Source organism: Eschrichtius robustus, chromosome 14 (genome assembly GCF_028021215.1).
Source record: "Eschrichtius robustus isolate mEscRob2 chromosome 14, mEscRob2.pri, whole genome shotgun sequence".
NCBI classification, from domain to species: Eukaryota; Metazoa; Chordata; class Mammalia; order Artiodactyla; family Eschrichtiidae; genus Eschrichtius; species Eschrichtius robustus.
Window position 1 is genome coordinate 1,077,421 of NC_090837.1, and position 26,368 is coordinate 1,103,788.

The 26,368-nt window shown below is 45.4% G+C and overlaps 1 protein-coding gene across 11 annotated transcripts in view; it reads right to left on the reverse strand.

The window, feature by feature from the left end:
• EP400 (E1A binding protein p400) overlaps window positions 1–26,368 on the reverse strand; it is a 120,737-nt gene that overhangs the window by 81,274 nt on the left and 13,095 nt on the right. For 3 of the 11 annotated variants that reach the window (XM_068562233.1, XM_068562228.1, XM_068562225.1), the window contains exons 2-6: window positions 18,174–19,525; window positions 16,546–16,656; window positions 4,430–4,520; window positions 2,914–3,021; window positions 2,045–2,406 (exon numbers count right to left, since the gene is read on the reverse strand). In XM_068562233.1, the coding sequence (XP_068418334.1) occupies window positions 2,045–2,406; window positions 2,914–3,021; window positions 4,430–4,520; window positions 16,546–16,656; window positions 18,174–19,490 (1,989 nt within the window). In that variant the 5' untranslated portion in view covers window positions 19,491–19,525. Of the gene's footprint in view, window positions 1–2,044; window positions 2,407–2,913; window positions 3,022–4,429; window positions 4,521–16,545; window positions 16,657–18,173; window positions 19,526–21,936; window positions 22,099–26,368 lie in introns of all 11 variants that reach the window. The other 8 variants (XM_068562235.1, XM_068562234.1, XM_068562230.1 and 5 more) reach the window with 5 other exon arrangements.

Genomic DNA, 26,368 nt, shown 5'->3' on the forward strand with positions numbered 1-26,368 from the left:
CCACAGGCCAGCTGGAGGCCCCTGCGCAACGCCCCCTCCCCTCCCCAGCAGCGCAGACCGACCAGCGGGCCCACCGCGGACCACAGGGCCACGCGCACTAACCGTGTCTACAGAAGAGAGGAAGCCCTGCTGGTCCACAAAGCCACATCAGAGCTCCCTGTAAACGGTGCCTTCACATATGGTCTTATGTCGGCTTTTTTTTTTTTTTGCTTTTTCCAGCTTTTTCAAGTAATTTTTTAGAATTTTTAATTGTAGAAACTTCTTAACTGAGAAGTACCAAATGCTCCCCATGTACCTGTTCTCTGAAGGGCAAAGACAAACTCCACGCGGCCCTCTGGCGGTGGGCAAGCTGTAAGGTTAGAAACCCTCCTCTGTGCCGTCCCGAGGGCCGAGCCTGTAGAACTGAGGAGCCCCTCCGCCCAGCCCTCCCCGGGCCGAAGGTGAGCTTAGATTCACACGGGAATTCCGGCCGGGAGGAAGTGGGGGGACAGAGAGCAGGGAAGGCAAGGCCCTGCCGCGCCAGGAGGCCTGAGGACAGAGCGACGCGCACACGGCGCGTTTATAACCCACGGTGCGGACGAGACAGCGCGGCCAAGGCCGGGCCCCTCACGGCGCGCAGCTTCTCCGCCCACCTCTAAGGAGATTTCCTCCACCTCAGCGGTGGTAAACTGTGGCCGGCCACACACTCTGGGAGAGTTCCACAGGCCACGGCCGCTCATCTGTGGGCCCTGGCGCTGCTCTCACCTTCAGCGGCGGAGCTGAGCGACTCAACAGGAACCGCACGGCCTGCAAGCCTGAAATACCCTTACGCTCCCTCTCTGTGGCCCTTTACAGAAGAAGTCTGCCGGCTCCGCCCAATCTGGAAGGAACAGAACTCCACAGCTTCTGTAAGGAGCTTCTCTAAAATCACATTCCACAGCTCACACCGTCGACAACAAGGGCGGGAAATAAACCCAAGAAAAACGTCAGTGCTGCGTGAGGTCAGTACCAGGCTCGATGACAGTGCTGGAAACAGAGCCTCACTTCCACGGAAACCGCAAGCCTGCGAAGGCCCAAGCAGCTCAGAGCCCTGGCGGGGGAAGGGGGTGCTCCTTCCCAAGGTGCACAAAAGGCTCCACAATCAGCCCAGGGGGCCAGTCACAGCCCCTCCAGCACTGGCTGACCAACCTCGCCAAGTTATCTGGCCTCTCTGGCCTCGGTCTTTTCATAGCTAACGGGCGTGATGAAGATTCTACCACAGAGGGGTGCCAGGTAGAGGAGAGCAAGTAACGGCCCGGCAGTGCCCATCACCACGCCTTGCACCTGGCAGGCGGTGAGGGAAAGGTAGCATCCTTACATGAGAGCAAACGTCTACAATCACCAGAAGAACCCGAACTCCAAGCCCAGCTAGGAACTCCCCTTGCTAACGAGGGAGAGGGGAGGGGAAGGGGAGGTTTTCCTAAGCGGCTGACCACACGCTGCTGAGACGAGCCTCTGAAGACACTGCCTCTGGCCCCTGTGGCGCCCCAGACCCATGCTCCACAAACGCTCCTCAGGGGCCCCACGTGGTCTACTGCACACGTTTCAAAACGACGTCTGGGTGAAGTTAATTCGTGGAGGAGGAGCGGCGTTATGAGCCCTGGAAACGTGTAGCAAGCCTGGAAAGCAGCCTCACTCACGCGCGTGGAGTAGAGCGTCCGGGGGAGGCACCGGGAGCAGAGACTGGCGGACGGTCCGGAGCTGCGGGGAGCCCCACCGCCCCCAGGCCTTCGCGCCTATGACCGCGTGTTACTCGGCACATCGGGTGGGACAAGGGCCACCGCGCCCCCTGCGTGGCTCCCTGTGCCGAGAGCAGCACACAGAATCGTGTCGTTTTCTGACACTTTAATAACAATAACTGCGACTGCACAGTAAATTTATGCTGCAGCTACTGAACTGACTGTTGCACGGTGGAGAGCGAAGCGCTGGGAGAGAGGGAGCTACCCAGCTGGGCACCGTCCTGTCCAGCACACAGCCTGTCTCTTCCTCCGCCTCTAACTCGGGGAACAGCAGGGGCCCGGAGTACCTGTGGCTGGGACGGGAGCGGAGGGGCCTGCATCTGCGCCTTCGCGGGCACCGGGACGTGGAGGGCCGCGGGGAGCTGGCCGGGCGGGGGCGCCGGGGCGGGGGCGTTTGGCGGCTGCGTCTTCACCGGCACCGGGAGCGGGGTCTGCGGCTCTGCCGTCTGCGGCTGCGGGGGGAACTGCAGCGCCGGCGGCAGGGGCGCGGCGGGGAGGCTGGCGGGGGGCAGCCTGGCGGGCAGCTGCGGCGGCGGCGTGTGCAGGCTGGCGGCGTTCTGCACCGGGGGCCCCGTGGAGGGGTCGTACCGCTGCTGGCTCTGCTTCTGGCCGGCGAGCTGAGTGGCCTGCGGCGCGGGCGGCATTCCCCCTGCAACAGAGGGCAGACCCGCCGGCCCTGACTCCGGGGCTTGGACTCCACCTGCCAGCGCCGCCTCAGACCCTGCACTCGCAACACACACTCAAACGGGAGGTTTACCTGCTGGGAGATCTCTGTGTATTAGGTCTAACGTGATAAATGAGCACACAACAAAGGAAAGAAAGGCGCTCGGCCTTTGCGAGTTAGCACCAAGCAGAGCAGGCACGAAATAACCGCAGGGTCCCTGCCACAGCAGCAAGTCAGAAAAAACACAGGAGGGAAAACCGGAGAGAAGCTGAGGACAGTGGGACGTGCGGCTCTGCGGAAGTGCCAAGAGCTGGTCTCCGGTGGTTTCTTCATACTGTGCGAAGTGGGACTCAGAGGAACGTCCCAATGGCAGAAACCACCTCAGATATGCTACCTGGACTGCACACATTTTAGTCTGCTGCTGCTTCCTTAAGCCCTCTCTGCACTCCCTCTTTCTAAGCTAAGAGAGCTAGTTCTGGCGCTGGGTCTTACCTTGAACTGTCGGCATTAACTGCTGGAGAGGAACTCCTGTATTCACCCCTGGGTGCTGGAAAACTACCCCTTGGTGACCCACTTCGAGTCGAGGTCTCTTAGACTGCTCTAGAATAATTTTCAGAAAAGGTGCAGTTTGATGTAAAAATAAAACCACAGAAGTAGTAGAAAAAACATGTGTAAGTGTTTTTATCATCTTTGAACAGAGAGGCCTTTCTATGCATGAACCAAAATGCAGAAGCCATAAAAGATAAGGTTGATAAATATAATTTCTTTCCGTTAAAAATTTCTAAATATAAGGAAAAGCATCATAAAAAAGGCAAAGGACAAGCGTCAACCTAAGAGACAATTATCTGCAACATACATAACGGGCAACATTCATAAAGCTCTTACAAATTAATATGAAAAGGATCAACAACCAGACAGACAAAACGGGCGAAGAACACAAACAGCGGGCAGGGGGACACATTCACAAACGGTTACAAACATGAAGCGACAACTGAAACTGTATCAAAATGAAAGAAATCCATTACCAAGACAAAGATTTTATTTTTTACCCATTGTATCGACAAAGATTAAAAGATACCTAATAAAATGGCCAAAATTTGAGAGAACCAGAAATTGCTGATGGGAGCAAAAACTGACCCTACCCTTTGGGAGGGCAACTTAGCCTCACTAATACTTAACTATGCACACATTTTGATCTAGCAATTTCACTCTTGGAGCGCTGCTTTTAGATACATGGACAGACATGTATAGAAAAAAATGTGAAACGAAATGTTCAATCAGGTTTCGATTACAACAGAAAAAAGGAGATACTAACAAATGAACGCTAACACAGGTCTGATGAATCAAGAAGGGGGCACCCATGCAGTGAGTGTATCAGAAAGAACGCGGTCCAGGACTGGGAAAGATGGCCTAGTCAGTTAATATTAAAGACATAACAGTGCATATATATATAGGATCACGTTTGAACTTTCCCAGAATGGCACACCTGTAGCAATGCCTGTCTGTGAAACTGAACAAACGTAGCCAGCTCTGTGGCTAGGGAATGGGGAAGGAATACCAAACCAGGGACAGACTTAAACTACACCCTTCTAAACTGTTTGAATCTTTTACACAAAATGTGTATTAAGTTCCTAAGTTGGAGAAAAAATTCAGTTTGAAAAATGAATGACAATTTGAAAAGGCAGATGGCTTTACACTTAGTCATGTCATGAGGACTAAACAGCCTACAAATGCACACAGAAAATCAAACTGGAATATACCTATTCAACTGACAAATTTCTAACTTCAGTACACATAAACATGCACATAAATATTTTGTTTAGCTGACATAAATATTTTGTTTAGCTGATTACCACCGAAAGAAAAATTAACTTTCAAAGTAGAAACTAACCAAAACTAAGTTCCTTAGGGGCCATGCTTTAGAAACAGGTGGCCAGTACACTAGAATTCCCAAACTAAGACGCTAACTGGCTCCGGAGGGCCTTTCAGCCTGTGCTCCGTGACATACCTGCCGGAGGTCCCGCCTGCTGCCTCTTAAAGGGGTCCGTTTCGATCACACTGCCAGCCCCTGCCACCAGGGTCCCTGCAAGGGCTTGCTGCTGGGAAAAAAAAAAAAGGAAAAACTGAGATTTTCATAATTTAAATGCATTACAAGAATGAATATAAACTAAAACTATGATAATTATCCCAAACACTGACTTCCCTTCTTTTTAAGAAGAGAAATGTCATCTACCCAATGTATTATAATAAATATTTTAAAGTTCTAACTTACCTCTGGAGGATAAAAAAGGATTTGCATTCTGGTTTTAAATGGAATTTCAGATCAATGCAAATCTAGAGTCCTTCAGAAATGAGCTGGCTTTGCACACACAACGACAGCAGAAGCTAATGCAGGAAACATGAGTCTCATCGAGCACTACAACTTAGCCTCTGATCAGTCACACTGCCTGCCATCACTCAGCCCGCCAAAATCACAAAAGCTGAATGATAAGAAGACTGAAACTGTCTTCCTACTGGAAAATGGCACTAAAACTGCAATTAATAACTATCTAATTGACTTCAAAATGGTACTGCAGTTAGTACCCTACTTGATATATAGATGTGTGAAATACATACAGGTTATTTAAAATGTTTAAGTGAAAAGCTACTGGCAAAGACAGAAACTAGCTGACTCTGGGCGCCCTACACCTTTGACACCTCTGCACTACCCCTGAAGGGCTACTGAAGACTAAGAATGATGTTTAACAGTTGCTAATTTTTTAAATAATATTCAGTTATATCCACTCTACTTAGCGAGGCATTTTAAATGCAAAAGTTACAGATGTCTGAATGAAGAAACTGCCCATGAGAGTGGCTACTGACCCCAGCATCCCTACCAATGGACACTACACTGCCAGGACCAGCCATGCTGCAGGTTTTGCCTCACATGGGGAAAGGCCTCAGAGTAATGAAAAGGGAAAGTAAGCACCCCCTGTTTACATTTAACAAAGATGGGGGGAGGAAGGAAGAGAGGGAAGGAGGGAGAAGAGAAAAGAATGATTTAAAAAACAGACAATATGTGAACAGTGGTTGTCTCTGGGGACAAGATTACAATCAATTTATAATTTGTGTGTGTGTGCACTTTTCTAAATCTTCTAAATGTTTTGCAATGAACATGTATTACTTCTGTAATCAAAAAAAGGTGTTGTTTTTTTTTTAATAAAAGAAATTGATACAGGGTTCTGTGTCCAGTAATGGCCAAGTACTTCCTGTTGGACTAAACACATTCCAGATAAATATAAACTCTAAAAGAAATATAAAAAATGTGAAAAGGTGGGCAGATACAGCATGGGCCTCGATACTTGCAAGGAGGGACTGAAACTAGGAGACGTTTCTGGGTTTACGGCATTTGGCACAAGGGCAGGTCCCAGTCTCAGACCCAGAGAGGGAGGGCCTCACTGGCTTGAAGACCATTCGGACGGAGAGCAGGAGACCAGAGAGGAGACAGGTAAAGGAGAATTGCCACAGGAGGCAGCAGAGATGGGTCCCAAGCTCCCCTTTTTTCTGGCTGCCTCCTGACCACCCACATGCCAAGACGCCAAGCACAGGCCAGCGTAACCACACTGAGATCTCAGGAGGCAGAGTCTACAGTTTCAGTCCAATCACATTAACTAGATGTGAAAGCAAACCAGCAGAACTCCTCAGAAGGATATAACAGAACTCAGGGTCTCTGCAACCTATCATTCACGACACCCAAAACCCAATTCGAAATCAATCAACGTGATACACCATATTAACAAAATGAAGGATGAAAACCATATGATCATCTCAATAGATGCAGAAAAAGCTTTTGACAAAATTCAATACCCAATTCTGATAAAAACCCTCCAGAAAGTAGGCACAGAAGGAACTTACCTCAACATAATAAAGGCTATATATGACAAATCCACAGCCAACATCGTTCTCAATGGTGAAAAACTGAAACCATTTCCACTAAGCACAGGAACAAGACAAGGCTGTCCACTCTCACCACTATTATTCAACATGGTTTTGGAAGTTTTAGCCACAGCAATCAGAGAAGAAAAAGAAATAAAAGGAATCCAAATCAGAAAAGAAGTAAAACTGTCACTGTTTGCAGATGACATGACACTATACATAGAGAATCCTAAAGATGCTACCCGAAAACCACTAGACCTAATCAGTGAATTTGGTAAAGTAGCAGGATACAAAATTAATGTACAGAAATCTCTTGCATTCTTAATATACTAATGATGAAAAATCTGAAAGAGAAATTAAGGAAATACTCCCATTTACCACTGCAACAAAAAGAATAAAATACCTAGGAATAAACCTACCTAAGGAGACAAAAGACCTGTATGCAGAAAACTATAAGACACTGATGAAAGAAATTAAAGATGATACCAACAGATGGAGAGATATACCATGTTCTTGGATTGGAAGAATCAATATTGTGAAAATGACTGTACTACCCAAAGCAATCTACAGATTCAATACAATCCCTATCAAACTACCAATGGCATTTTTCACAGAACTAGAACAAAAAATTTCACAATTTGTATGGAAACACAAAAGACCCCGAAGAGCCAAAGCAATCTTGAGAAAGAAAAATAGAGCTGGAGGAATCAGGTTCCGACTTCAGACTATACTACAAAGCTACAGTAATCAAGACAGTATGGTACTGGCACAAAACCAGAAATATAGATCAATAGAACAGGATAGAAAGCCCAGAGACAAACCCACGCACATATGGTCACCTCATCTTTGATAAAGGAGGCAAGAATATACAGCAGAGAAAAGACAGAAGTGGTGCTGGGAAAACTGGACAGCTACATGTAAAAGAATGAAATTAGAACACTCCCTGACACCATACACGCAGAAAAACCTCAAAATGGATTAAAGACCCAAATGTAAGGTCAGACACTATAAAACTCTTAGAGGAAAACACAGGCAGAACACTCTATGACATAAATCACAGCAAGATGCTTTTTGACCCACCTCCTAGAGAAGTGGAAATAAAAACAAAAATAAACAAATGGGACCTAATGAAACTTAAAAGCTTTTGCACAGCAAAGGAAACCATAAAAAAGACGAAAAGACAACCCTCAGAATGGGAGAAAATATTTGCAAACAAAGCAACTGACAAAGGATTAATCTCCAAAATATACAAGCAGCTCATGCAGCTCAATATCAAAAAAACAAACCACCCAACCCAAAAGCGGGCAGAAGACCTAAACAGACATTTCTCCGAAGAAGAAGATATACAGATTGTCAACAATCACGTGAAAAGATGCTCAACATCACGAATCATTAGAGAAATGCAAATCAAAACTACAATGAGGGGGCTTCCCTGGTGGCGCAGTAGTTAAGAATCTGCCTGCCAATGCAGGGGACATGGGTTCGAGCCCTGGCCCGGGAAGATCCCACATGCTGCGGAGCAACTAAGGCCGTGCACCACAACTACTGAGCCTGCACTCAAGAGCCCGCAAGCCACAACTACTGAGCCCACGTGCCACAACTACTGAAGCCTGCACGCCTAGAGCCCGTGCTCCACTACTAGAGAAACCACCACGATGAGAAGCCCGCGCACGGCAACGAAGAGTAGCTCCTGCTCGCAGCAACTAGAGAAAGCCCGCACAAAGCAACGAAGACCCAATGCAGCCAAAAATAAAAACAAACAAATAAATAAATAAATTTATAAAACAGAAAAACAAAAAACTACAAGGTATCACCTCATACCGGTCAGAATGGCCATCATCAAAAACTCTACAAACAATAAATGCTGGAGAGGGTGTGGAGAAAATGGAACCCTCTTGCACTGTTGGTGGGAATGTAAATTGATACAGCCACTATGGAGAACAGTATGGAGGTTCCTTAAAAAACTAAAAATAGAACTACCATACGACCCAGCCAGCCCACTACTGGGCATATACCCTGAGAAAACCATAATTCAAAAAGAGTCATGTACACAATGTTCACTGCAGCTCTATTTACAACAGCCGGGACATGGAAGCAACCTAAGTGTCCATCGACAGATGAATGGATAAAGAAGATATATACAATGGAATATTACTCAGCCATAAAAAGAAACGAAATTGAACCATTTGTAGTGAGGTGAATGGACCCAGAGTCTGTCATACAGAGTGAAGTAAGTCAGAAAGAGAAAAACAAATACCGTATGCTAACACATATATATGGAATCTAAAAAAAAAACGGTTCTGAAGAACCTAGGGGCAGGACAGGAATAAAGACGCAGACATAGAAAATGGACTTGAGGACACGGGGAGGGGGAAGGGTAAGCTGGGACGAAGTGAGAGAGTGGCATGGACATATATACACAACCAAATGTAAAATAGATAACTAGTGGGAAGCAGCCGCATAGCACAGGGAGATCAGCTCGGTGCTTTGTGACCACCTAGAGGGGTGGGATAGGGAGGGTGGGAGGGAGATGCAAGAGGGAGGGGATATGGGGATACATGTATACGTAGAGCTGATTCACTCTGTTATACAGCAGAAACTAACACAACATTGTAAAGCAATTATACTCCAATAAAGATGTTAAAAATATATATATTAAAAAAAAAATTACTCCAAAACACAGAGACAAGAAAACACAGCCATACTCAAAACAATTAATGGACACCAACCCCCAGACAACTCACATTCTGGAATTAGCAGCAGGGATTTTACGGTAGGTTTAATAAGTATGCCCAAGGACAAAGAAGTATGTTGTAATGAAAGATGAGAGGAAATCTTGACAGAAAAAAAGAAACGATTAAAAAACAGAACCAATCTGAAAAAGAATATATATATCGCTTTGCTGTACACCAGAAACACTGTAAATCAACTATACTTCAGTAAAAAAATAAAAATTAAAAAAAAAAAAGAGAATCAAACAGAGACCCTAGAACAGAAAAAGTGTCTGAAATTTTAAAAATTCATTGGATAGGCTGAAGAGTAGAGTGGGGACGCAGAGGTCAGTGAATTGAAAACAGATTCTTGAGAGAAGAACAAGAGGAAGCCTGGACTTCAAGACTCAGCAGATGGCATAGTGCTGCTTAAGGATGGACGACAGATAAAAACAACTGAGCAGAGAGCCCAGAGGGAGACTCAAACTTACACAACCTCACCAGTTCCTAAAGACTCCAAAGCAACCCAAATGGAATGAAAAGTCTTTTCAACCAAATGATGCTAGAAGACTGGATATCCATGTGAAAAAACTGATAAATTGAACTTCATTAAAATAAAAAACTAAGGCGCTTCCCTGGTGGCACAGTGGTTAAGAATCCGCCTGCCAATGCAGGGGACACGGGTTCAAACCCTGTTCCAGGAAGATCCCACATGCTGAGAAGCAACTAAGCCCGTGAGCCGCAACTACTGAGCCTGTACTCTATAGAGCCCACGAGCCACAACTACTGAAGCCTGTGCGCCTAGAGCCTGTGCTCCGCAACAAGAGAAGCCACCACAATGAGAAGCCCGCGCTCCACAACGAAGAGCAGCCCCCGTGCGCGGCAACGAAGACCCAATGCAGCTAAAAATAAATAAATAAATAAAATTTAAAAAGAATAAAAAAATCAGTAGTTGGGGGATAAATCAGGAGCTTAAGCTTAAAATATACACACTACTATATAAAAATAGATAACCAACAAGGACCTACTGTGTAGCACAGGAAACTATACTCAATATCTTATAATAACCTATAATGGAAGAAAATGTAAAAAAAGAATATACATATATTTATATACATGTGTGTATAACTGAATCACTTTACTGTACACCTGAAACTAACACAGCATTGTAAATCAACTAAATTTCAATAAATTTTTTTTAAATGGCAAAAAAAAAAAAAATCAATAGTTGGGGTAGGGTTACAGAACTATAATTATTCATTCCCTTTAACACTATAATCACTGAAAAATAATCTCCACTTAGGATTTTTTAAGATCTAAATAACTGTAATAAAAACTATTTTAGGGAATTCCCTGGCAGTCCAGTGGTTAGGACTCAGCGCCTCCAGTGCCACGGGCCCGGGTTCAATCCCTGGTCGGGGAACTAAGATCCCACAAGCGCAGCCAAAAAAAAAAAAGAAAGAAAAAAGAAAAAAATACTACCTCAAAGTCTTTTGGAAGCAGACAGAAATTAATATACTGTATATGTAATACAAGGAATTCTGAATTTATTTCTAGAGTTTCATTGGTCAATATAAAAATTCTACAACTGGTTGTAAATAATAAAACTCATACTGAGATTTTTTTTTTTCCAAAGAAAACAAAGGGTATGTTTTTTCATTTCAATTCTTTCCTGACAGACTCTCCATCTTCTTGTCTCCTTAGACATCCACTAGTATTTGCGACAAAGATCTATAATTCAAAATGGAGATTCCTTGGTTTTCCTCTTTTAGGTCTCTTAAATATTTATAATATTAAATAATGTGATTTTTAAAAGCATAGTAAAATTAATCATAGAATTTTTTTAAAAAAATTTTTTCAAAATTTGAATAGGCTTTTCTCCAAAGATATACAAATGACCAACAAGCACATTAAGATGCCCAACGTCATTCATCGTAAGAGAAATGCAAAAGAAAACACAATGAGACACCACTTCACACTCACTAGGATGGCTAGAATTTTTTTTAAAAGGAAAGTAAGAGTTGGCAAGGATACAGAAATATTGGAACCTTTGTATATTGCTGATGGGATGTAAAACGGGGTAGCTACTAAGTATTTATAGTGGCATTATTCGCAATAGCCAAAAGCTGCAGACAGTCCAAATATTTATCAAGAGTGGATAAATAAAATGTAGCATACCCATACAGTGGATATACCCTCTACTATAAAAAGTTATGAAGTACTGAGGCATGCTACAATGTGGATGAACCTTGAAAACATCATGTTAAGTGAAAGAAACCAGACACAAAACATTGCACGATTCCACACCAGGTAAATCTATGGAGACAGAATGCCGACTGGTGGCTGCCAGTGGCTGGAGGAGCAGGTACTGGGGAGTGACTGCTTTTTGGGAATGGGGTTTTCTTTTAAGACAATAAAGATATTTTAGAAACTGATATCCATAATAGTGGTTGCTTAACACTGAATGTACTAAATGCCACTGAATATTAGGTGGTTAATATAAAAATGGTTATGTGAATTTCACTTATTTGTGCATAATCACAGAATTTAAACAGTAGGATGTGAGTGTCCACTGAACACTGTTCAGCTTTCCTGTTTGAAATTTTTCATAATAAAATGCTGAGAATTAGAAAAACTTACAAGTTTAAAAAGTAATGATAAAGCAATCACCCGTGTACTCATCCCGAGGCTTAAGAATAAACTGTTACGCACGCCCTGGAGACCCCACTCACTCTGAAGGCATCCCCCTCCCCACCTGAACCGTGTGTGAACATTCTCCCCTGGTGCCATCACCTACAGGCTTAGCTCCACGCTACGCTGTGTTTGGTTTTGCTTCCTAGTGAACTTTACCTGAAGGAATGCTGCAGCTGGGCTCTCCCATAACCCCTTCTGTTCCACAGGGCACTGCTGAGACCCGTCCACACCGACTCACTCATTTTCACTACTGATTACTATTAGCATTCCTCTGTATGAATGTGCACGACCCACTGATCTGTTCTACTGCTGACGGACGTTATGCTTCTTTCCAGTTTGGGGTTATTAGAAGAAACGATGCTGCTGGGAACATTATGAGATGTGTTTTCTGGCACACAAACACAAGAATACCTTTAGAGCATGCTGTTTGGATCAAAAGGGCCTACCCACACTCACCTTTTCCAGATCATGTGAAATGTTTCCATGCTACACTCCCGATCAACAGTGGGTAAGAATCTCATAGACCTAAATCAACAGATTCTGTCCAATTTAATTTCTGGCAATCTGGTGAGTATGACAGTAAATCAGAGGGTTTAATTTGTGTCACTGTGGAGACCATGCACCTAAGTTTACAGGCACTCCCTGCCCTCCACTGTCCCACGGTTCTCATGCAAATATTTATCAATGTGGTCTATAAACGCACTGATGTATTGCATTCCTCTAAGCACTAACAGGAAATCTGTCCCACTAACAAATTTTCTGACAATTTCCAATTCAAGAAATTTTATCTTCAGTTGTATCAAATTCATTACAAGAACACCTAAGTATTGGGTTCAAATTATTATTCCCCACCAAAAAGAACCCGGTTCCTTGGAGAAATGACTGATTCCTGGACTGAATCAAGGCATGTGCGAGATAAACTTTAAACATTTTGTGCCAGAATGTAAGGAAGTACTTAGAGAGTGACAGGGATGTGTCACAAGTATACTAGAGCCCGCTTGAAAGGGTCCCCATTGGTCAAATTACAGATAATTGGAACATCAAAATAAACAGTAATAGTAGAATAAATAGTAACAAACCGGGGCAGGGGGGCTGGGTAGCGGATGACTGGCAGGGCATGAGGAGACTTGATGGAAGTGGACACCCTGACACGTGTATGGGTTACACGGGCACTTGTCAAACTCAACAAATTCTAACATTTAAGATCTGTGCATTCCCTGCCTACAAATTATACCTTAATATGATATAATTCACCACTTTTACAGACCGAAAAAGAAAAATCAGATGATTATGTGAATAGATGCAGCAAATAGTATTTGACAAAATTCAACATCCATTCATGATAAATACTAGGAATAAAGGAATTTCCTTAACCTGATAAAGGACAGCTACAAAATCTACAGCTAACATCATACTCAATGGTGAAAGACTAAATGCTTTCCCCCTAAGACCCAGAAGGTAAGAATGTCTGTTCTTATCACTCCTATTCAGCATCACAGTGGAAGTCCATGCCAGTCCATGCCATTGCCAGTGCAAATACGGCAAGAAAAAGAAATAAAAGGCATACAGATAGGAAAAGAAAATATAAATCTTGCTTTCTTTGCAGACATGATTCTCTAGGTAGAAAATCCCATGGAATCTACAAAAAAGCTCCTAAAACTAATAAATGAGTTTAGCAAGGTTGCATAATCAACTGTATTCCTATAAACTTGCAATGAACAACTAGCAAAAAATTTTTAAATTTAAGTACCAACTATAGCACCACAGAAAAATTGGAATAGCTGGGTATAAGTCTAACAAAATATACATAGAATTTGCATGCTGAAAACTACAAAATACTGATGAAAGAAATCAAAGAAGACAAAAATAAATGGAGAATATACCATATTCCTGGCCTGGAAGACTCAACGTTGTCAAGATATTACTTCACCCCAAACAGGTCAATAGAGTCAATGTAATCCCAATCAAAATCCTAGCAGGATGTTCTATGGATATCGACAAGCTGATTCTAAAATGTATATGAAAAGTGAAAGGAACCAGAATGACCAAAACAATTTTGGAAAAGAACAAAGTTGAAGAACTCACACTAACTGATTTCAGGACTTACTACAAAGATACAGTAGTAAAGACAGTGTGGCATTAAGCAAAAAGATAGACACAGAGATCAAAGGAAGAGAAGAGAGCCTAGAAACAGACCCATACAGACAGGATCAACTGATTTCTGACAATGATGCGAAGTCAATTCAGCAGATACAAAACAGTCTTTTTAAGAAACAGTGCTCAACTAACTGGCTGTCAATATACGAAGAAATAAACTTCTACTGATGCTTGAATGTTATACAATATTTTACTCAAAATGGATCACAGACCTAAATGTAAAACATAAAACTATACAACTTCTAAAAAAAAAAAAATTAGAGGAAATTTTTGTGACCTTGGGTTGAGCAAAGAGTTCTTATATATCAAAAGCACAATCCATAAAAGAAAAAAAAAACGATAAAAGAGACCACGTCAAAGTTCAGAACTTCTGCTCTGTAAAAAACAATATAAAAGAAGAAAAAGATAGAGCACAGAATGACAGAAAAATATTTGCAAATCTGTATCTGACAAAAAGCTTATATCCAAATTATATAAAGAATTCTCAAATGCAACAATAAAGCAAAAGACTCAATGGAAAAAAAATGGTGAAGGAAATGAACAGATACTTCACCAAAGAAGATATACAAATGGGAAATGAACATATGAAAAGTTGTTCAACATCATTAGTCTTTAGAGATATACAAGTTAAAACCACTGCATACGTATTAGAATAACTACAGAAGAAAACCGACAAGAACAAGTAGTGGGGAGGATGCAGACAGAAGGAACTCTCAGTCACTGCTGGCGGGAATGTGAAACGGAACAGCCACTGCAGAAAGTTTGGCAGTTGCATATAAAACTGAATGTACGCTTAGTAACAACCCAGAAACCTGTCTCCTAGGTATGCCAACAACTGGAAACAACCCAACGTCCTTCAAAGGGTGAATGGCTAAACAAACTGGGGAACATTCATACAACGGAATACTGCTCAGCAAAAAAGGAAACAATTGGCAAATTCAACAACGTGGATGAATCTCAAATGCATTATGCTAACTGAAAGAAGCCAGACTGAAAAGGCAGCATGCATATACTATATTGTATAATTCCATTTATATTTTATTCTGGAAAAGGCAAAATCATAGACAGAGAACAAAGGTTAAGGCAGGGAGAAAATCTGATGACAAAGATGTGGCATGAGGAACATCTGGGGGGATGACAGAACTCCTCTGTTTCTTGGGTGGTGGTGGTTACACAACTCTGGGCATTTGACAAAACTCACAGAACTACAGACCAAAAAGAATAAACTTGACTGAATTAAATAAACAAATTTAAATAAACAAATAAATACCGCTAATGACATATGAAAACGCACTGATTAAAATAAGAATCCGTATGTGAATATACGTAATGGAAGAAAAAAGAAGGCTCATCATTACAGTAGAATGCCAGCTAACGAATGCAGAAGGAATAATGGAGTTAGAAAGTCCACTTTGCAATCTGTAACGTGACAGCTGACTCCAGCAAGATTCGTCAATAGATGACAGAATTAGTGGCCCATGTCAAACGACATTCTACAAAATAACTGACCTACACTTCTAAAAAATGTGAAGGCATGAAAGAGTGAGGAGTTTGTCCACATTAAAGAAGACCAGAGAGGCATGGCAACTAAACACAATGGGTGATCCCAGACTGGGAGAAAAACAACTATACAAAGGATGTCACCGGAACAAGAGACAAAATTTGCACATGAGCTGTGGCTTAATCATAGTAAAAGTTACTGTAAAATTTCCAGAATTGATTGTTATACCGTGGTTAGGTGAGGTAACACTCGTACCTGATACCATATGCTGAAGGACTTAGGGATGCAAGTGTGATATGATGTCTGCAATTTACTCTCAAATAGTTTGGGGGAAATGTGTATGTGTGTACATATAAAAGAGAGAGAGAATGAAAATAATGCAAATGGGGCAAGAAGTTAACAACCGGTGAATTTGGGTAGAGGATATAAGGGGTGTTCTTTGTACTGTTATTGCAACTTTTACATGCGTTTGAAATTATACCAAAATTAAAAATTAAAAAAAATTTAAAAACATATCACCACAAGATTCAACTGCTTTCAGAACCTAGCACAATCTACTCCAAAATGACTAGAATCTGACCTGTACTTTTAGGTTCTTGGCATTTATTAATGTAACACTGAGTGATTTAATTTTCAAAAAATTAAAAATAATCAGCTTGCATTCAATTAACATCCATTTAGAAGCCTAAGGTCCTGGTATTTTAGAAGTGTGTTTCATTTCAGTGTTTCTTCTAGCTACAGAAAATATCCAGTTATCTGTGTAATCTTTTTTTTTCTTCTGTTTGCACTGTTCTCAAAAATACAGATAGAAGACACAAGAAAGAACCAACATTTAAAACACAGCACACAAGGAATCCTGAGCATACATTCAACAGGACTGTAGGTATTAGATGACACGCATGCTGAAGCTACTACTGCGTTACAGGTCAATACACACAAAAAATAATGCATTAAGGTCTGTGTTGTCATCTACTCATGCAATTTAGTTGTATAATTTTATATGCAGGAAGACTTTTTTACTTTTTTAAAATAAGGAATGGGCTCTGGAAAAAAATGCTGAAGAGCAAATAGTAAATTGAAGGTTAAAATATCTGGATGAAGGAAAAGTTTCGGATGAGACTACATTTTAGAACCATCGAAAAGTACCTGAAATGGTTGCTGCTGGGATGAAAAAGCAGCAGAAACATTTGGAGGAAGCTGGGTTGCTATAGCAACAGGAGTACCAGTCTGCCCATCCTTTCCTGTCACAACCTTTACCTGAGAGGAAATATTTTGAGAAAAAAAGGCAACATAATTTTTAAGACTGCTCAAAATTTTGTTAGAATTTTATTGCTGATAGCTCACTGATGTCTGGTGTTTAAAAATGGAATGTTTTTGCATCAAATCCTGTAAAAGGACACAACTGATTTATGAAAGATTTATAATACCCTAACTCAACTGCAAATCTTGCAGAAACTCCAATTTAAGTCACAAGTGCAACGTCCTTAGATTCTGCAACTTCAAACTTTAAAAATGGGAATGGCGGACAGTCTTCAAGTAGCAAAGCCCTGACAACCTCATAGGCAGTTTACGCCCTGGCCTACTACATGCAGGTCACAATGGCAATGACAGATAAGGGGGATTGAGCCTACAGACAACATTGGTGTACAAACATAAAGAGAACTGAATTTCACTATTTCATGGCAACAGAGGTGAAATCCTCAAAAAAAAAAAATCATATAAACCTTTTAGAAAATAAAAATGGTTCATCCTGGAAAGGGTGTTAAAGAAAACACCAAATGGCAAAGCCACACATAATAAATATCAATGAGGAGATGAGCAAAGAGGCCAGCTTTTGTTCATCAAAGGCTGATTTCTTTGCAGAAGAACTGACAGAGATTTACATTATCTTAGCTATATCAAAAAACATAATAAGCTCCACCAACACAGTGTACAGTACACGACACAAAGGCACAAATACAGTGCACCACGGTGCACCTCACTGTCGCCCTGTCTCATCAGCTTCCTTTGTAGGATGCACCAATAAAGGGATCTTAGGAACCGCTAAGGTACTGAGAATCCCAATTGGGGAATTTATTAAGCACCCATTCCAGGCACCCAAAAAGTTCACTATCTAAAAAAGATTCTATCTTAAATACCATTCAGTAGCTATGTGCAACAGTGTGAGTTAAATACATGACCTCAAATCTAAGAGTACATCTAAAAATTGAAAAAATTCTCAGTTGCTTTGCCATAATAACCATATTTTAATCATGAAGATACCTTATAAATGTATCTAGTGATTTAAATTGTAACTGATACACTGTAACAAGCTAGCGATTCAAATCCCTTCTTTAAAAATGACATTCATGGTGTTGAGAATCCCAATGGGTGGACCTATGTAAGTAAAATGTGAAACCTGGGCAACCAGCAGGAAGGTGCCCACACCCCTGGCTTCTGCAGGCCCTTCGGGGCTGGCCTATCTCCACACACCCAGCAGAGCACAGGGGAAAGCTGGGTCAGGCCAGGTTAGTTCCCCAAGCCGGGGAAGCATCCCTGTTCTAAATGAACCGGCAATACTCACAGCACCGCTCTGCACCGTCCTCCCAACTAGAGCAGCTCTTTCCTTCCATGAAGGAAAAAGCAAATCCACCTTCCATTTTACTCCTGGATCAAATCCTTATGAAACTGCATCTTATCAACACCCCAGGCTCAGAGATTACTTTTAATTAACGGTTGCCTAGACGCAGACCCAAGTAGCACGGCCCGCTAATGATTAAACCGCTGCTTCTCACCTCATCATTGATAACCTCCGACTTCTCTTCCTCCTCCTCCTCCTCCTCTTCCTCCTCTTCCTCCAGGTCCAAATCATTCTGCCTGAGGTAAGCCTGTAACGGGGCATAGTGCTTCTTCTTGAAAGCTAAGAAGTCCATCATGTTCCCCTGCAGGTGCTGCAGGAAGAACAGCTCGATCAAGCACTCCCTGAAGGCCGCCTTCAGGGCCTCCATCTCCCTGCAGTGGTGGTCCAGGCACTGCTTCCTCATCTGAGCCAGCTCCGGGGAGGCCGGGGGGATCTCTTCCAGTTTCCTGGGAGCCTTTCTTATCCCCGCGCTCCCCGCAGATGGGACAGGAAGGCTGGAGAGGCCCGGGGGCGCTGCAGTCCTGGAAGGGCTGGTGGGGGGCGGTGGGGACGTCATCCCAAACGCCGAAGTCCCCCCGACCCCGACCCCGGGGAGCAGAGGCCTGGTCAGCGGAGGCCCCGGCAGCACCTGCTGCTGCTGGATCAGCTGCCCCTGGATGATGCTGCTGATCTGGGGCGGCAAGCTCGTCGTGGTGATGTGGCCGGGGCTGGACAGGGGCTGCAGGCCGGCCCCGCCTGCGGCCGCGGGGCTCTGAGGTCCCAGATGGTGGACGGTGCCCCCCGACTGCGCGTGGGGCTGCGAGAGTCTCCGTTCTCTGACCGTGATGGGCGCCCCCGTGTGCTGCAGCTGAACCTGGGCGCCCGGGGCCATCTGCGCCAGGCCCGAGCCCTCCTGGAACACGAAGTGGCCGCCACTGGACGGGCTCAGGCTGATCTGTCTCACCAGCACACTGGCATCCACGAAGCCCCCGGTGGGACTGCTGCTGCACAGGCCCAGGCCGGGGCCAGGGGCACCCGCCCGCACGCTCTGCAGGCCCGGTCCCGGCCCGGGGCTGGGCTGGGTGGGGCTCTGAGTCTGCACCTGCTGGGACAGCGGCGAGGTGACCTGGATGTACGATGGAGACCCGTGCTCAAACCGCCTCTGCTGCGCGCTGAACTGGAATCCCGGAGAAGTGGGGCTGGGCAGCGGCAGGGGGGCCAGCGTGATCTGGGGGTTCCCTCCCACCACCGGCCCCACATTCTGAAGGGCGATGTTCACGCTCTGCCCGGCCACGGGGCTGCGGTTCATCAGCTGCTGAACTTGGTAACCGGGGGACTGGGGCGCGGACGGGCTCGCCGCCGGCGCAAAGGGCGTGGCGGGGGACTGCGGGGGATTGGGACGGGCCTGCTGCTCTTCTCCTTCGCTGCCGGCGAAGGCCCTGGACCTCTGCAGCTGGTGCTGGACGTTCTGAGGGCCGCTGCCATGGTGCATGGTCGCCCTCCTTTTGTATCCAACTTAATGCTCTCCTGAAAAATCAAAGTTAAAATCAAGTTACTTAAAGGCAAACACAACCATCTGATCACTACTTATCCCGAGTACCACTTAGCAGCACTGGACAGATGCCCTGAAGGGACGTTCCCACCAGCACCTGATACAAGCCACTGTCTTACTGTCATCGAGCCCCGACGAGGGCACTGGAGACCATCTCCTTCAGCACAGAGGAGGGACGGGGCCTTCTGGCTCACTGCTGTGCCTGGGGCCAGGACGTGGCCCGGCAGGAGCAGGTGGGTGGTCCCTACCAGCTCCCGAGGACGCTAACTAGCAAACACTTGCTCAAGGCCAGCGGGGTCTGAAGCTGGTGCTGGCGCTCGCGACGGGCCTGTTTCTTCCGGGGAGGCTATTCCGCGGCCGGCGGCCCTACTCCGTGCCGCCACGTGCTGGGGCGGTCCGCCCGTCTCTCCCAGTGGAGGAACGGCGCCCAGGAGGCCGCCAGTGGCTCCCACACGTGCCACCATCACGTCATCAGAACAGAACCGCCCCTCACCAGCCGGCAGTTCTCATGAGCATCTGTGCGACGCCCCTGCAAACACCCCCGGGTTACTTGGGTGTGAACACACAGAGCCCCCATCCCGGGTCAGGCTCTGCGCGCCTGGGGGAGAGGCCCAGGCCTGGTGCCGGCCTCGCACCTCAGCCCTCTCGAGGAGCCCACCCGGGGGTGGCGGGGATCTCCGAAGAAAACCTCAGGAGACAAGGGAGCGGCCAGGGCGGGAGAGTCCCCGTCACGGGTCCGCCAACTCTCTGGGAGCTGGGACACGGCTTTAAAGGGGCTCATGGCCCCAAGAGAGCTGAGGGCCGCGGACTAGGAAAGGACGGGAGAGAGCGGAGGACGGAGCGGGAGGAGGCTACTTCCGAGGTGAGGCAGGGAGACTGCTCCCAAGTCACACCGGGCTACAGCCTCGATGTCCGCAAGGGGGCGAACCCCACGGGGAACAGGACGACAACCGCAGCCTGCCTGCTCCCCGCTGGCTGGGTCAGAAATACCCTCCCACCGTTTACAATTCTCAAGTCTTCACTGACACACCTAGCTGCCCATTTCTTGGTGTTCCTTCCACCCCTCCCCGCAAGACAAGCAGAGGCATCCTTTCCTCTTCAGGGCATCACTACTGTTTCACTGAGAAAACGGACAAGGGATGAAAAACATTATAAACCAAAAGTTACAAGACTGAAAAAGTGGAAATACACATTTGGATGAACACTCCCACAGTCCCAGGCCCCTGGCTGAAACACACATATATATGAAATCAAAAGCTACAGAACCCATGGGTGCACAAGTAAAGGCTGAGGAAACATAAAGATCAGTGCCTGCTTAGACTAGAAGGAGAAGGCACTCTGCCCTGATGACTGTCTCTGAAGATAGAGTCTAAAGACCACGGGCAAGCTGCAGTCAACACATCCGAACGGGAAATCAGGACCATAGCCTTAATGAGCCACCCAGGAGCCCTTTCCCACCCTCGCCCGCAGCAGAGAGCCCAGCACCATGGGTGGGAACCGTGAGCTGTGGGACACTCAAGGGCGCGGGACTCTGAGGCATGCTGATTGCTTTCAAGACGAGCTTCTGGGACTTCCCTCGTGGTCCAGTGGTTAAGACTCTGTGCTCCCAATGCAGGGGGCCTGGGTTCGATCTCTGGTCAGGGAACTGGATCCCGCATGCATGCCGCAACTAAGACCCGGCGCAGCCCAATCAATCAATCAATCAATAAATCAATTTTTTAAAAAGAGCTTTTGTTCCTGATCTTTTTAAACAAGCATTATGAGGAAGATTAGTGTAAAACAGACACAAAAATAGAATAATAAGAATAAACAAACACATTAGGACATATTTCGGATTATTTCCTTAAAATACATTCCCAGAATACCAAAGATGATCAATAAGAGAGAACAAAGGCCAGAAAGAAACTCTCTCACATATAATAATTTACAAAACCAGGGAGAAGGTAAGAATTACGGGGGGAAATACGTTGTGATGACTGACTGACCTGTTGAAAAAATGTGGAGGGAGACAGAGCAGATTTCAGAGGGCCCAGAGCTCAGAATGTGCGTAACAGGGTGGGCAACAACGGTGGGGAAGCAGGTCCCATTACCTTTGACCTACTAATCCAACCTCTGGGAATTGCTAAGGAAATTCACCTACGAATTTTTAAAATTATGCATAAAAATATTTATTACAGAATAATACAGTAAAAGTAAAAAGAAGCGTAACCAGAAATATCCAATGTTCAAGTTCTCGATGGAGACTATGTTATAAACATGGAAAAGTTTTTCAGATATATTATTAAGTGAAAAAGTAGCATACTAATTGTACAACTTAACCACTACTCTGTTAAAAATATAAATTAAAAAACTATCTACTGAGACACACACAAACATAAATACTGACCTTCACCTGGCGAAGGAATAAAACACCTGCAAGAGCCACACAACGCAGCCGCCTCAGCAACGTAAAGGCCGAGCTACAGACACACCCATACCACGAGGACGCCAAGGAGCACAGCCAGACGCAAGGACCACGGACTGCAGGCCACTGACGTGACAAGACATTCTGGAACAGGCAAGACCACAGGGACAGATTAGACAGACCCTGCCAGGCTGCAGGTGGGGGAGGAGCTGAGAAGGCAGGAGGGAACTTGGGGGTGTGGAACTGGTTGGACACTTGATTTGGGACGATGGTTACAAGAATGTGTTCGTTCAAATTCAAAGAACTGTAAACTGCTCCTCGACTTTCTAAAAAGTTTCCTGACTTCAGTGAGCTTACAGTCAGGTTGGAGAAACAAACCCTATCAACTATAATGTAAAGGAACCGCCTACCTAAAACAGCATCCCCCCGAACGTGGTACAGGTGCCCCGGTGGAAAGCAAAGCCACCATCAAGGGCAAAACAACTCCCGAACTGGCGGCGGCGGCGCTGCTAACCGTGAGGTCCACCAGCAGCTGCCTCGGGCTCTCGGGCTCATGGGCTCATGGTCTGGGGAGGACGCCGCCCAGGAGCAGGCCGAGACCGGCGGGCCGCGCCAGCGCACCGCCGCAACCCGCGAGGAGCGGGGACGAGCCCTCAGACCACTGCGAGCGGCGCCCACCGGGGCCACGCGGGGCTGGCGCCGTCTGTGCGGCTGCCGCTCGCTCAGGGCCATGCTGACGTCACACAGGGGCACATCTGGTGCCGGGAAGATGCCACCCTAAGAAACACCTACCTGGGCCCCATCCTTGGTGTAGGGCAGGGGTCCCCAGGTCAGAACTGGAAAGAGTGAGGGGGGAAGGGCTCGGGAGACTGGATCCCGACAGCAGCTGCTCCCAGCCCCCCAAGGCCTCCCTCCCCAGCTTCTCTTTCGGTGCTCCCAGAGTCCAGGCAGCTAGGGATTGGGAAGCCTCTTCTTCCCCTTCAACGAGCAGGGAGCTCAGGTCATGAGCCTTGCTCCCTTCCCAAACCCATCTCCCTCATCTCCCCAGACGGATCCGGCCCTCCGGCCAGGCTCCCGCTTTGGGTATTCTGCTACGTCAATAGCTCCCGGGCTGGATGGAGAGTGAGGAGAAGGGAACAAGGAGGAGGGTGGATCAGGGCTTGGACACACGAGCATGAACTCAGGGCAGAAGGAACAGACAGAACATGATGGGAGTGAAGGGAGGACAGAAGCCACAAATAGTGTCTGGGAATATTTTCAAGTGGAAACTCCAGAGAGCAATTTGGCAGTAGGTAATAAGAGTCTTACAGCACATTCATGTCTTCTGACCCAATAATTCGACTTCTAGATCAGCCTAAGAAAAAAATCAGAGCTGTGTTCAATATACAAGGATGTTCACTGAAATGTTATTTGTAGCAGAAAGGTGGCATGCCCAACGATAAATATCAATAAATTTTGAAACACCTATGCAAAACAGTATTAATACTGAATATGTGACAGAGCACACTTTGATGTTTCCCTGCTACCTTTCTGTGCTTCCCAAATTTGTCCTTAACTGGCTTGGGCCACAGTCATTAGCGCTCTTCACCGAACACTCCGATTCTCCCGCCAGTCACAACACTGGTGTGCTTTTCCCAGCCTTGGACGGGGTGGTCACGTGACACGCTCTGGCAAAGACAGGGGCATGCTGTTTGCCACACTGACTCGGTCCTGCTTGGCAGTTCACAGGAGCACAGAGATGAGGCCCCGAGGGAGCACGACAAACAAGCTAACTGCAGGGAACGCGTGGCGGGCACTCCGCCCTGTGCTGGACGGAGCAGCGCCTGGGGCGCACCTGCTAGCTGCAAGAGCCAGGCATACCTTGGCTGATCCAGCACATAAAGAAAACAACACATGAAAACAGACTCACAGATACAGAGACCAAACAGGTGGTTGCCAGAAGGGAGGGGATGAGAGGTGGGTGAAATGGGTGAAGGGAATTAGGTGGTACAAACCTCCAGTTATAGAAGTAAGTCATGCGATGTAAGATGCAGCATAAGGAATATGGTCAGTGACACTGTAATAAAACTTTGTACGGCGACAGATGGCTACTAGACTCATCATGGTGACTGCTTCATAATGTGCGCACACGTCAAATCATTAGTACACCTGGAACTAACACAATATTGTACACCAACTATATTTCAATTTAAAAAAAAAGAAAACACTTTGTCATAGAAAAGACTCCACACCCTCCATTCCAGCCCATCGCACAAACCCCCGCAGTTCTCTGCCTTGAGACACAAGACCCCGCTGACATATCTGTCCCTGCCTCCCTGCCGCCTCCAGCAATGGTCCACCCGGTGAGCCTCTCAGGGTTTCGTGGGGCCCACAGATCCGTGCCTCACCAAGAGCTGCAGACCAAAGAGAAAAAGGCCTCTCACAGACAGATGCTATTTTTAAAACTCTCTGACTGTTGTTGAGATTTTTAAAATAAGAAGTCTTTTTAAAGCATTACTAAAGTTCATAACAGCTTTCTGTAAGGCTAAAGAATTATTTTTTTATCATTTATTTATTTTTTTATTTATAGTTTGGCTGCTCTTTGCGGCATGTGGGATCTTAGTTCCCTGACCAGGGATCGAACCTGCACGCCCTGCAGTGAAAGCGCTGGAAGTGCGGAGTCTTAACGACTGGACAGCCAGGGAAGTCCCGAAGCTAGAGAATTAAAATCCAAACTTTCTTAGATCGATCCATTTAGAAAAATAAAAGTCAGATCTACCCCGAGCTCCGCCCACCCCTGCACCTCACACCATTCACAAGAATTACTCAAGGGGGGAAAAATCAAACCATAAAAATATTTTAAAACATATGAGAATATCTTTATAATCCTGCAGTGATGAAGAGTTTCCTAAACATGGCGTGAAACCTAGAAACAATATTTATTTTTAAAAAGCATTAACAACTGACAAACTTACTAAAGAAGAACAATACAATAAAAAAGTGAGATTGATAAATAATATTTGAAGCCTATATGACAAAAGGTTATCCATCCTTAAGAATTCCCACAGCTTCCCTGGTGGCGCAGTGGTTGAGAATCTGCCTGCCAATGCAGGGGACACGGGTTCGAGCCCTGGTCTGGGAAGATCCCACATGCCGCGGAGTGACTAGGCCCGTGAGCCACAACTACTGAGCCTGCGCGTCTGGAGCCTGTGCTCCGCAACGGGAGAGGCCGTGACAGTGAGAGGCCCGCGCACCGCGATGAAGAGTGGCCCCCACTTGCCGCAGCTGGAGAAAGCCCTCGCACAGAAACGAAGACCCAACACAGCCATAAATAAATAAATAAATAAAATTAAAAAAAAAAAAAAAATGTCATAAGAATTCCCACAAATCAAAAAGAGCCAAACAACCCAAGAAAAGAGGCTGTAAACCAGAAATTCTACAAGAAATTCAAATGACAGATAAACATCAAAAAATGCTTAACCTCATTAATAACAAAATATGAAATAAAGTGAGACAATTATTTGTTGTTTGACAGGTTAGTGAAGATCAAAAGACTGATAATACTCAGGTTTAGTAAGGGTACTAGGAAATGGTGAACCCGCCATACACAAATGAGGGAAGTAAAGCACAGCTATAGCTTTCTGGAGGGTAACGCGGCATTACCTATCACAATTTTAATGTACACTGATCAAGGAACTCCACTTCTAGGGATCTAGTCACACAAATATACAGTTGTCCAAAGATGTTCATTATAATATTATTTATCCTGTCAAATTTCAAACAGTGTAACTGCTCACCTATAGGGAACTTTTAACAAAATTTGGTATAACCACCCCTTAGAGGCAGTCACTAAAAGAATGAGGAAACGCTTGTATGTACTTAAATTATATAACTTGAGTAAAGCCAAACATATGTGTAGCATATATATGTATACACGTTTTTTAAATCTCGACATGACAATACATATATGGGCGTGTACATATTTCTAGCTCTCTCTGTACACATTAAAAGAAACGTCTTTGGCCAAGCACAGCAGCGTGTAGTGTAAGGGAGGGCTGTCTGACTTGGCTCACTGATGAACCACCAGCATCCAGAACAGTGCCTGGCATATGAGAGATACCTGGTAGGTGCTTGGTGAGTAAAGGAGCGAGCAGGGGAAAGGCAGAGGAGGGGAAAGTGCTAGAATATTAGCGTGCTGAAGACCAAGGCCGAGGAGACAGACAGAGCCAGGGCTCAGAGGGCCATTACACCACACTGGGTGGGGAGTCCGCAAGTCGCTCGGAAGGAGATGCTGGCAATCATGACCGCCCTGGCTCTATGCAGACCAAAGACACGGTTTTAGTCTGTATGATGTCATCTGCTGTTTGGATTCATTTTAATTGATATTTTTAAACCAGGAGATTTCACAAAAAAAAAAAAACGCAAGTTGTCAGCT